The sequence below is a fragment of the Lissotriton vulgaris genome, chromosome 5 (assembly GCF_964263255.1).
Source record: "Lissotriton vulgaris chromosome 5, aLisVul1.2, whole genome shotgun sequence".
Classification (NCBI taxonomy): Eukaryota; Metazoa; Chordata; class Amphibia; order Caudata; family Salamandridae; genus Lissotriton; species Lissotriton vulgaris.
The window spans coordinates 113,079,664-113,092,693 of record NC_141693.1 but is presented as its reverse complement, the minus strand read 5'-3'; the positions used below and the strand labels follow the sequence as shown (position 1 = coordinate 113,092,693).

Genomic DNA, 13,030 nt, shown 5'->3' with positions numbered 1-13,030 from the left:
AAAAGTAGTCTGTTACACTCCCCACGCTTAACTGCACCGGGCGGCAAACTTAGGGTCCGCCCCGGGGGCAGTAGGTCAAGCTACGCCACTGATTGTAAAGTCCACTTATTATTATTAGCATTTATTATTACGTAGCTTATAGAGCGCGCGGCTACCCCCAACGGGAGTGTGCTGGATGGAGAAGTGGTGTCAGTCACCCAGGAAGACCCACTGATGCAAGTGGTCCATTGCATCCTACCCTTGCCAGTCACACGGGGAGACTAGACCCATGGGTACTAGTGGCCCATTGCATCCTGCCCTTGCTTCTGTCCGTCCCCCTGGAATACCCACTGAGGCTATTGCTCCATTGCACCCTGCCCTTGCTTCTGTTATTGTTAAAAGGATTGATTGAGCGCATCGCTGCCCCAGGGCTTCCCAGCGCTAAAGGAGTGAGCCGCTGAAAGAAAGTGCGTAAGTATGTTTAAAAATTCATGCTGAAATAACCATGTCTTCAAATTTTTCCTGATAATAAATTCAGCTTCCAAAAATCTTAATTCACGTGGAAATGTGTTCTAGAGCTTAGGCACCAGATGTGAGAAAGATCTGCCTCCCCAACTTGCTCTTTTGATTCTTGTAGTTCTGAGAAGATATTCTTGGTATGATCTTACACATCTATTATGTCTGATTTTCAAGGGACCTCTTATTTATTGCTTTATGGGTCAAGCACAGTGCCTTAAATGTAATCCTGAGGGTGAGTGTCTGAAAAGTTTCAGCGCTCCGTCCATCATCTCCTTGTGTCTGCTTTGTTCACCCTAACATGGGTCCCTTGCTCACTTTGCCACTGGATTCAAGCTAGCCTTGCTGATGAGCGGTGTTAGCCCAAAACTGGTCCCAGGATGCTTGTTCCCGGTCGAGGGAAGACATGGCTTGTCAGTCGGTCTGCACTGTTCCCATGATGCACAGGGTCAATACTAATTTGCATATAGCTGTGTCTGAACTGGGGTGGCGAAGTGAGCTAAAGAACGATGATGGATTCAACCCAGATCTGTGACTTGGGGTGAGTGTCTGAAAAGTTTCAACACTCCGTCCATCTTCTCCTTGTGTATGCTTTGTTCACCCTAAGTTGGCAGGGTATGCCCAGACGTGGGTCCCTTGCTCACTTTGCCACTGTATTCAAGCTAGCCTGGCTGATGAGGGCTGTTAGCCCAAAACCGGTCCCAGAATTCTAGATTCCGGTCCAGGGAAGACATGGCTTGGCAGTTCAGTCAGCACAGTTCCCATGAGGCACAGGGTCAAGACTAATTTGCATATAGCTGTGTCTGAACTGAGATGGCGAAGTGAGCTAAAGAATGATGTTGGATTCAACCCAGATCTGTGACTGGGTGTGAATGTTTGAAAAGTTTCAGCGCTCTGTGGCCTCAATCGGTAACCAGTGGAGCAATTTCAATTGCTCCCCAACTGGTTCGTGGATTGGCACCTTACACAGGAGACTAGCTTCAGCATTCTGCACAACTTGGAGTCTTTTAATAACGTGTTTTGGGGCACCTAGGTAAAGAGAGTTACCATAATCAAGACAGGAGGTCACCAGTGCATGAATGACTGTTTTTCTTAGGTGCTCTGGAATTAGCTCCAGTACCTTTCCAAGCATTCAGAGTAAACCAAAGCATGAGCTGGATAGCTTTTTAAGTTGTGCTTCCACTGTAAGCTCCTTGTCCATCCAAATTACGAGTTTCTTGATGGAGGGATTTGGAACTGGCGGGTTCCCAATACACCTAGGCCAGCTGGGCAAAGGCCTGGGGACCGATTTGCTTCCCACAATCATCAGCTCTGTCTTGTCCCCATTCAACTTTAGGCAACTGCTCATCATCCACTCTGTCACCTTTTCCAAACATAGTGTTTGGCGCTGTTGTTTTTTGGAGGGTGTGTTTACCTTGGTATGGTTGCCTTTTTTCAATGAGCCTCTTGCAATAAATTGTCGGGTTATCTGACATTTGTTGCGTCGCTCCCTGGGCCTTACCCGACACATTTTGTGCATGATAATAAGTTATGGTGAATGGCCCTGGCTACAAGGATTCTGCAGATGGGTTCTGGGTTCTGACCTCCATGGGCTTCGTATTTGCCAAATTAATCTTTGGAATCATGCAGTTCTGTGTGGTTTGTTTCATTCGTGAGTGTGTTGACTTGATTGCTTGGTGCATCCTTGCAAGTTAAGCCTTCGTTGAGGTAGGAAGCGAGATTGAAATGCACCGATTCCTTCTAAGTACGCTTCGTTACTCAGCGTCTAGCCTGCCTCATTGTTGTTCCTTACCCCTGCCTTCCCTCTGCTTTGCCTCATGGTCCTCTTGTTTGGGACGAGCAGGATGCATTATGGGTCTAAAAGGAAGTGTCTTGGAAGGCAAGGGGCAGGGTTTATAAATGCTTTTCATGTATGGGGCTAGGGTAGAGCTTGTCTCGGGTGTGTAAACTCCCCTCACAAAGTTAAGGATCTCCGTGCACTCCGGGGGGCTCATCCCAAGGTGACCAGTGATCGCGAATGCGCCAAAACTACCATTTTTGGCCAACACAGGATTATAAATGTCCTGGTATTTTCAGAACCATTTCTGCAGTCATAAGTGATATTGGCAACTATAAACATCACCACTTACTAACTTTGTGAATAAAAGTTTGATTTTACCTGCACTGTGTACCTTTTCTTCATTCAAGTTAGCATTGTGCATGGAAAAAGCATGGTGAAGTGGGGCAGTAATTACAAGATTTTACAGGAATCATGTCTGACATAACCCAGGATTTCATGTATTTGGTGTCCCACATCTCACTGAAGGCCAGTGGATAGCATAATGGTTTAGATGACACCGCCCCTTTGACATAACCCGGCCTTTCCAGGTTAATTTACCCCGCCCAGTTTTCTTACCACTACGATATTAAACTCACATAGCTTCAATCACCAATCAGCAACCCCATGCACGTTTTCCATACCCCTCGGTCGTACCTCAGTGCAGATGCCCCGTCACTTCCACAGACCAGCTATCTACCCCTTTCACTTGCCAGCTCTGTTCTACATATCAATTCCATCAGTGCGTGTGCCGGCTTTCTCTCCGCGCCCCTGCCCTGCCCACGTCTCATGGCCACCTCTCATATTTTTGTCTCTCTCGAAACTGTGAAGTTTGACGCTTTTCCCCACATTTCCATGAAAATCGTGACTTTTACATCACGTTAGGTCGCAACAGATAAACTTGCAGGTACAAAAATCTTCATACACAGGCCACCATGCAGAGAAAGCTTTTGTAAGAGGTAAACTTGCAAATGACAAATCGATATACTTTTCCCATTTTTAAATGGTTAGAGTAAACATTATTTTGCAATACAACAGAAACCACCTCACAATGTGCATAAACTTAGTACATGCAAAGGCAATCTTAAAGAGAGCCATTTCGTAAAGTTTATTATGTGCAAAACATTTTGCAAAATTTCGCTAGCATAAAAGAAAATTGTTCATAACTCTATAGGCAAGATGGCTGACCTGTGCTTGCCTCACCACTATTCAGGTGCCCTCAGCTCCATCTCCATTCTCCCCCATAAAATCACTTTTGAAGTGGGTCTCTCTACGGCAGCCCATCCTATTAAGGTTCATGGCTACCCTGCGTACTACTGTGTCGGTCTTAAGCCGTAGAACTGCCTTCATACCTGACACTTCATGAGCATGTTGAAGAACTCGTCCCCGGGCTCTTGGGGGTCTCCCTCAACCATCAAGTGACCCAGGTTGTTCTGCGTTATCCGAAGCCCAGGTAGGTTCCCGACACTCGCTCGCTGGTCGTCCAGGCGCCGGCTTTGGGAACTGGCGATCAGGTCAAAAAATTCTTCTGTTTGTGGTGATGCCAGCAAGGTAGAGGGAGCTAAAGACAAGATGAGAAGAAGACGCCTTTTGTGAACCTTCATCAGGAATACATTTTAAAAACTTGAGCACCTTGGACCTAGTATAATATATCAGCTCCTATGTCCTACTCCAATAGAAAAATAATTGAAAAAAGCTGGAAGCGCTTGTGAACAGGAACAGATTAATATAATTATAATTGCATTTATATAGCACTTACTCCCCCTGAAGAGACGAAGAAGCACTTTTTGGCTAGTAGCATGCTATTCCGGAACCCAAAAAGTAATAGTGGTGAATTCGTACTGGGAAATATGAAACTAATTTGAGCGGTGGACATGTGAGTCTGTTAGTGGAGTTGAAAAAGATAATGGAGGGATAGAAGAGGGAGGGGTCTAAATAGTGTTTAGTTGGAGATCCTAGCAGGAGGAGGAGGTTTGGGATGAATAAAAGAGATGAAGGAGGGAAGAGTCTCTAGAAGTGGATTAGGGAGAGAAATGAGGTATCGGGTGAGTCTAGGAGGGATACCTGAGAGATGGGGTTAGAAAGGCTTGTTTGGGAGATCTGAAGATTTACTACATGAACAACTAAAATACACTTTTATGGTCACATGATTATGTAAACCAATAAACAAAATACAAAATAAATATCTTAGACAAAAAGAAAGAAATCACATAAAAATCTGATTGCCACTCTGTAGTTGTAGTTAGTATTCTTAAAGATAGGAATTCCTCGGATATTAGTGACCTAATATTTTTCTACCCATTTGACGAATCACCACAAAACTTTCCAGACCAATACCATTTTCTACATTTTGCGATGATGTAAATTTTACGGGGATTCGTTAAGGGGAATACTTACATGCTGTATATTCTTAAATCTGCAGGAGCCAAAGAGTTACATAGGTCCAATTGTAGCGACAACAATCATTAACGTTCCATTGAAAGTATTTTTTGCTAGTTCTTAATTTGTGAAAAAAATAGATGTGCCAGGCCAGCATCAGAATGCCACTTCCGCTTGCACCACCCTTTGCTGCTGCCATACCTACTGACCATTAGACTCGTACATGTGTGATAATTCTGACTTTTCGAGCCCCAAAAGCTTTAAGAATGACTTTGGATGCAGGTTTTAATATTTTTTTATGTATATTGAATTAATAAACAACTTTTGCTGTGTTTGTCAATAAATAGACAAACAACCTTACTGTGGCAGACTGTCATAAGTGCTGGTGTTGAGCACCAGAAACCACCGGCTCACATTAAGCTCTGATTTTTGCAGACTTGGAATATACCTCTAACTCTTGCTTGGACACCACTAACCTGAATCCAGTGGTCATGCAGTGCACATGCTAATCTAAGACTGTAGAATATGCAAAGAACACTACACACCAAGCTCTACGCAAAACATGTGACAAAAAACTCTTTGTTGTCTTATTCAAGTTACCATCCTAAATCCCTGAGGGATAATTTGCCGTTTGTCCAATATTTACGGCTTAGACGAAACTGTACAGATTTGGACAAATTCAAAAGCCATACAGCGAATTTAGAATGTCAATTGCTGGACCGTCAATATCTGCGGATCCTGATCAAGAAGTCTGCAAAGAGAGCCAGGAATAACAACCATGATGCTCTACTTGAAGCTCAGCCTCAGAAAGAATAGACTGACACATTGATATGCGTCAGCACCTTTAGCAGCACGTCAGGTTTGGTCCAGAAATCCATTACCAAGAATTGGAAAATTCTGAACGAAGGATCACGCTCGCTGCCTGAATCGATGTTTGCGTTTAAAAGAAGTGCTAATTTGAGAGATAAGCTGGTACACGCGAGATCTCGGATACAGCTTACCAAACAACTAAACACTCTCTGGGATCTCCTGCCTGTAAAAGGACATTTTCCATGTGGCACATGTTGTGTGTGTGCCCAAACGTCACATACAACGCACATTGATATAGGCACAGATCGACCATGGAAGCAAAAACAGCACACTAATTGCAATTCAGAATGCTTGATCTACCTGATTACTTGCCCCTGTGGTTGGAGGTACGTGGGTCTGACAACTATAAAAGTTAAAAACCATATATTGGGACACAAAAGCACAATTCCCTGCAAAAAAAAACAGATTACTAAATTTACCACACATTTTCAAGAAATGGGGCGCGATGCCTAAGAAATCAAATGGACAGTTCTAGATAAACCGACCATTTCCCAAACGATTGCAAACATGTCACAATATCTGTTTCGAAAGCAACAGCGCAGGGTATTTAGATTACGCATTGATGGCTCAGGTCTCAATGATTAGATTCCCTGGTTAGGTCTATCTTGACCTTGATTACAGAACACTGGGTGTTTTCACCAAGGGTCCAATATGAGGACAACACTAGACTGGACCGCCTGACATTTCAGGGTACTCATGACAACAACATTTGGGGTTTTGTTTTACATTGTGACACCGAGTCCTACATCACGACTTCGGTGCATTGCTGATGGACTGCTCTGTACCATGAGCATGCATATAAGAATCTGGTGTGGTTGTCACTCTCCTAGTTTAAACAATAAAACTTTTATAGTTGAAAAAAAATATTTTTTCAAGTTAAAAAATATTTTTCTATAGCCATATATAAAAAATCTATGTCCACTCATTGAGCACTCATAGGATTTACGTTCTGCAATAGTCATGAATTTATGCTGACATTTGCCTTTTAACTGTCTCACCACATTTCAGTTGAGACAAATTTTGGGGTGAATATACGATTCTTAACAGAGATACACCCCATAGCTTAAATTATACCTCCCATAACTCCTTTGTTTGACACAACTGCAATTGAGGAGGCACCCTTTGCCGCAGTTGACAGTCTGTCTTGCCTGACGTTTCTCAGCTTACGTCAGTAGCGGGTGGGCCTACGCGCATACAGGAAGAGAAAAGCTTGGATTCTTCATTAGCAGTCACACTCCCGAGGCCCGAATCCACCCTAGGGGCATCTGTCTTGTATTTTCACTGCTGTATATATTTGTGTTTGGGGGTTTCAGCGCTCCGTCCATCATTTCCTTGTGTTTACTTTGTTCGCCCTAAGTTGGCAGGGTATGCCCAGACGTGGGTCCCTTGCTCACTTTGCCACTGGATTCAAGCTAGCCTGGCTGATTAATTAATTAATTAATTGTGGGTTTGTAATGAGCTAGAATCGACTCCCGAAGTAGTATCTCTGTGCAGTAGACCGCTGGGGAACCCGTCCTGGCTTTCCCTGTGAGATGGTCCCTACTGGGTATCTCCAAGGTGAAACCAGGCATCCCCGGCGTATTTGGGGGGCCGTTGTGGAGATGAGGCAAGCTAATGCCCAGAGTTGCCGAGTGTGATCCCTGGTTAGAGTAGGCATCGAGATGAGAATTATCGAGTCCGCTGATCCTGGTCCACGACCCTGCCGCGTCGGGAATTGAACCCTGGTCCCGGGCCGTCCTCTGCTCTCGGGTCTGCCGCCTCTAACCAGTGAGCCACACCACTCCCTCTGATGAGGGGTGTTACCCCGAAACCGGTACCAGGATGCTTGTTTTCGGTCCAAGGAAGACCTGGCTTGGCAGTGCGGGCTGGACTGTTCCCCTGAGGAACAGGGTCAAGACTGATTTGCATATAGCTGGGTCTGAACTGAGGTGGTGAAGTGAGCTAAAGAACGATGATGGATTCAACCCAGATCTGTTACAGGGGGTGAGTGTCTGAAAAGTTTCAGCGCTCTGGCCATCATCTCCTTGTGTTTGCTTTGGGTTTTTGAACCAGTCTTACGTTAATTCAAAAGACAGGATCATGTTTCCTTTGAGGTAGGTTAGACAGGCGAGTATTGCGCGAGGGAGCCTTGAGTGTTTTTAACATGCGTGTCTCCCTACCCTGGGATCTTTAATGGTATTACCACATTCACGCATGTTTTCTGCCATCAGCTTCAAATGACATAGAGTCCCTCTCCCCCGCTACTTTTATGTCTGGTTTTAGGTCCCTGTTTTCTTGCCTATTTTAATTTACATATTGTTTGGGTCACTGTTTCTGTTAGTACTAAGAGCATGACTCACCTTCCTTTTTGATTGTAATAGGCCCGTCTGCAGCAATTTAAATACAAGAAAACACTCTCGCTTTTAAATTAACACGTCTTCTGGGTTCTTTCTGGTCAGAAACAGCAGGTTCATGTGCAGGCATGGACGTCCGCGGGGGGGGGGTGGGGGGGGGAAGGAGGGGCGCTTTTTCCCCCCTGGAGCACCCCTCCTTGCCCCCCCTTCACACGCCCATGTGCACAAATGCACCCTGGAGGGAGGTCTGACGCCGGGGCTCGTCCTCAGGCAGGACATCACAGCGACCCCTCCAGGTGCCGGTGGTTCGGGGGGGGGGGGGGGGGGTGATCCTCAGCGTTCAGATGGAAGCAGGGGGCTACCAATGACAGAGGCGACAAGTGCAGGAGCCCTGCAACCCACTCATCACCACCACATGAACTGCTGTCGGCTGGGAAAAGAACCCAATCAGTTTGTCGACCCAACTTCCAGAAAAAAACCTTCAGACGCCATGGAAAGGCAGCAGCATTTGCTGTCTGCGAGTCTGTCAAAGTAGATTTCGGGGGTGGGGGTCATAAAAATTTCAGTTGGGGGGGGGGTGCTCATTCATTCAGCCAAAGCCAAATGCAAAGTGGAGATGCAGGGGCTCCAAGTAGAGGTGAAAACACAACAAAGACTAATTACCAAGTAAATGGTCTTTTAAAGACCTGTGTGAAGTGCGGATGGGTGTGTGTGCCCTGGAAGCTGTCTCATCAGGGCACACACATTCTTATAACATTCACACCCCTCAGAATGACAAATCACCACTTCTAGCTGCCTCGTCATGGGATGGGAGTGGGAAGATGTGCACAGCAGGGGGAAAGGGATGGCCAGTGCCAGTGACGCTTTTCTTTTGTATAGGAATTTCTGCTGGCGTCATAGCCCAGCGTTTGCAGTCTGTACACTTTTATAGATGTGTATTCCATACAAGTGCACAGACAGCAAAGCCTGGACTATGTATGACGCCTGCAGGAATCACTTTACAAAGGAAAATAGTTACCTGCACTGCCACCCCTTTCCCCCTGCTGTCTGTGCACTTGTATGGAATACACATCCACGGCGCTGTTCACAAGATGAATAGTGAACAGGGCCATGCATCTGTCTATTTTTGCATCCAAGGGCACCGATGAAGAAGGAGAGGAGGCCCAGGCAAGAAGAAACCAGGAGACATTTGACCCACATCTATGTACACAGTGAGACCTTCAGGAGGGGCTGGATGCCAGGACGAAAGTGCTGCTGATCAGCCCGACTCCACAGAATAGTATCAGACGAACAGGCAGCAGTTTCTAGGTAAGTTTCAGTAACTTTAATGCATTCCACAGCATCAGCTGCATATCTAGGTTACTCTAACTGAACAGTGTTCTAGACTTACATGCATGGAAACGTCAAGGAGGACAGTCCCCTCCGAATATGCAAATGTAGTGTAAGCTTGTAAAGGCAGATTTACAAGCCTCTTGGGCCACTTTTGCATCACTTTTCCCTTGTTAAAAGTGACGCAAAAGTGGCGCAAGGAGCTTGTAAATTTGCCCGTAGCGTTCACCTTTTGGGGTGCCAGTTTGGTAATTTTAGGGTTCACGGTAGGTATGGGTTTTGGAGTGGCAGGGATAATTTTAGGGTTCAGGGTGGGTATGGGTTTTGGGGTGCCAGGGGTCATTTTAGGGTTCAGAGTGGATATGGGTTTTGGGGTGCCAGGGGTAATTTTATGGTTCAGGGTGGATATGGGTTTTGGGGTGCCAGGGATAATTTTATGGTTCAGGGTGGGCATGGGGTTTGGGCTGCCAGGGGTAATTTTATGGTTCAGGGTGGGCATGGGGTTTGGGCTGCCAGGGGTAATTTTATGGTTCAGGGTGGGTATGGGTTTTAGGGTGCCAGGGGGTAATTTTTTAGTTCAGGGTGGGTAGGGGTTTTGGGGTGCCAGGGGGTAATTTTAGGGTTCAGGGAATGTATGGTATCAAGGGGCCAGGGGGGTAATTTTCGGGTTCAGGGTGGGTATGGGTTTTGGAGTGGCAGGGGGTAATTTTAGGGTTCAGGGTGGGTATGCGTTTCGAGGTGCCAGGGGGTAATTTTAGGGTTCCGAGTGGTAATGGGTTTGGCATGCCAGGATGTAATTTTAGGGTTCAGGATGGGTATGGGTTTTTGTGTGCCGGGGGAAATTTTATGGTTAAGGTTGGGTATGGGTTTTAGGGTGCCGGAGGTAATTTTAGGGTTCAGGGCTGGTATGGGTAATGGGGTGCCAGGGGGCTAATTTTAGGGATCATGGTGGGTATGGGTTTTGGGGTGCCAGGGGTTATTTTAGGTTTCAGGAAGGGTATGAGTTTATTTGTCTAATCAGGTATTTATATTTTACCTTATTTTTCAAAAAATATTTTTCATCTTCACACATTTATTAAAGTATGTGGAAAGAAAACAATGAAGTCATAACACATTTTTATCATTGCACTATCATTGAAAAAGACGTAAACATTACTACATTGATACATCATAACATCTTATAAAAACTACAAGCCACAACATAAACTTCTTACACCAAATAAATAGCGTGGTACATTTTTTTCATCCTAGACATTCAAAAATTGTCTCTAGAAGGTATCAAGGACAAACACGGGGAGCGTGACTGATAGGGGGTATAGGAACTAGTACTCAATTATGGAAAGAGTTGTATGCTCACTCCCCCAATGTTTTGTATTGCCAACGCGTTTCGAGTCCCTGGCTTACGAGTACAGGGGCTCTCCTCAGGGCTTCTGAATTTTATGAGTGAGGATGTTGTCTGGTGAAAGGTATTCCTTAATGCAGACATTAAGCTTCTTAGGATAGGAGTTTGAGTATTTTCTTCTGAAATGCAGACCGATTCTTATTTATGTTCGTTCTTTCTAGCACAGCTGGGTACAGTTTGGCTATCTGATTGTGAGGTGCTTTCATCGACAACCGCTTCAGTTTTACTTCTGCACGTGCAGCTTTTTGGATAACGGTTTTCTGGGCGGGACTGCTTGTTCCCCAAGCCTCTTCTAGTCACGAGTTGCAAGCCGAATCTGGTCGCTCCTCGCGTGTCTCAATCTGTATTCATTTTAGGTCCATCTCATTCCCGGTCAGCCATCTGGTAGAATAACCTATTCAGAGTGGCATCTCTACCTCAAGGACATTGGTTGGTGAAGCTTTTCGCATGATTAGACTTGTGCAAATTGCAGTGCACACAGACTCCAAGGTCCGCCACGAAGCGAGATCTGATCACTCTATTACAGTAAGGCTCCATTCTATGGAAGGGCATTCACGGCAAGTGGGTAACTTTTCCAACACAATGACAAAAGAGATGAGACACCAACAAAAAACCCAACATGCATACAAACCTACTCATACTCATCTAGCTACGACACAAACGTATATACAAACTGGAACAAGACTCACACAAACATATACTCCCACCACCCCCCAACGAGAAAAGGCACATGCAGGTGGATATCCAAAGTCAGCCAGATAGGAAACGAACAAGCATCGTGTAATAACGAGGTTAGAAATCCCATCCTCGTCGCCAGTGTAATAACGAGGTTGAATGCGATGATACAGAAACAAGAGGAGTTTATTTAAGTTTTCAAAAAAGATGACCTCATCCACAGGAGCACCCCACAGAGCAGCCACCAAGATCGCAGTCTTCAGTCAGTCTGCCTCAACCACCACAATCTCCTAGGCTACAGAACCACCCGAAGAGCTGGTTCTATAACCTAGGATACCACACATTGCAAACCCAACCATGTACGACACATATACAAACCTAATGAAGACACATACAAAGACACTCAAACCCAATCAGCTAAAGCACACACAAAAATCATACTGAAATTGAACCAAAAGACATGCAAACTCCTACTTAACACCAGTTAGCAAACACACATGGTAGCTGATATCCAAATCCAGAAAAAAACATTTTCAAATCCCATCTGGTAAGACACATACAAACATACGTCCATCCCTAGACAGCAAAGACACTTGCAGACACATCCAAAAGCAAGGATACGAACAAAAACATGAGTAAACTCAACCATGTAAAACACATACAAACCAACACCCAAGCCCAATCAAGATGTATACATGCACACACCCAACCACATAGCCAAACCCAATGAGGATAAATACCAACCCATAACCAGTGGCTCTCAAGAATGTCAGTCTTAGACAGAAGAAGTAGAAAAAAAACGCAAAGTGGAAAATCCACATCAATTCGCAATACATTAAAGTTGCTCCATGATACTAAACTGCTGTCATTTACCAAAATCAGAGACCAAAAGCAAACTGGGCAAAAAATGTATCCCTGTAAGAGCTGGTTGATGGGGTAAAAGTCTAAAGAGATATTTATCATATATATATAAAAAAAGGGGCTCCAAAATCTTCCACTGTGACATTTCTAAGACCTGCATACAGTGTTGTCTTCTGCTCCCATAAGGCTCCATGTCAAAAGGACACTTTTGTCTTAGGTGTGTCTTTTCATTTTCAACAGAAGTACATTCGGGACATGTAGTGTTGTTTTAATTTAATTGAATCGATCTGCCAATCGCATTCAAATCTAATGATTAGTAAAAACGAAATTCCAGGATTGCAAAAGTTGTGTCCAAGTCACACTTATTCATCTGGTAACTCCAAAATTTAAGAAAAACAGTGCGCACAATAATATTTTGGAGTCCACGGAAATCATAACCTTCAGAAAAAATTGCCTAACACAATAGTGACACTCATACCTCATGTACTAAAATGAGTAATACACATCACACATTATATTCAAGCGACACAAGACCATCAAAACCAGTGTGGTGGAGAACCTGTCTTCGGAATTCATACATGCCCCAGGCGGTGACAATTGGAGTCCCTGCATCGCCCCTATGCCGATGAGAGTTACTGCAGACACAGACCTACATGATGACATGACATTCTGGATATAATGTGTTATCAGAATGTCTAAAATACATAAAAGATGGTCCATTGAAAGAACGCCCTCATCCATTGCTGTGTAACTTTAGCAGAATTCTGCCCATCACTTACTGTGTCAAGCAACACGATAACTAGAAGCTTCCACCGCAGTCCTGCCCATCGGCAACTGGGCCAATGAGTGTCTGCTCAAGATTTCTGGCGC

At 44.8% G+C, this 13,030-nt stretch overlaps 1 protein-coding gene across 2 annotated transcripts in view; it reads right to left on the bottom strand.

Annotated features, from left to right (window-relative positions):
• The window catches only part of GPSM1 (G protein signaling modulator 1), a 727,733-nt gene that overhangs the window by 3,395 nt on the left and 711,308 nt on the right, over positions 1-13,030 (bottom strand). For both annotated transcript variants that reach the window (XM_086921016.1, XM_086921015.1), the window contains exon 13: positions 3,664-3,872. In XM_086921016.1, coding sequence (XP_086777142.1) covers positions 3,664-3,872 — 209 coding nt within the window. The remainder of the gene's footprint in view (positions 1-3,663; positions 3,873-13,030) is intronic.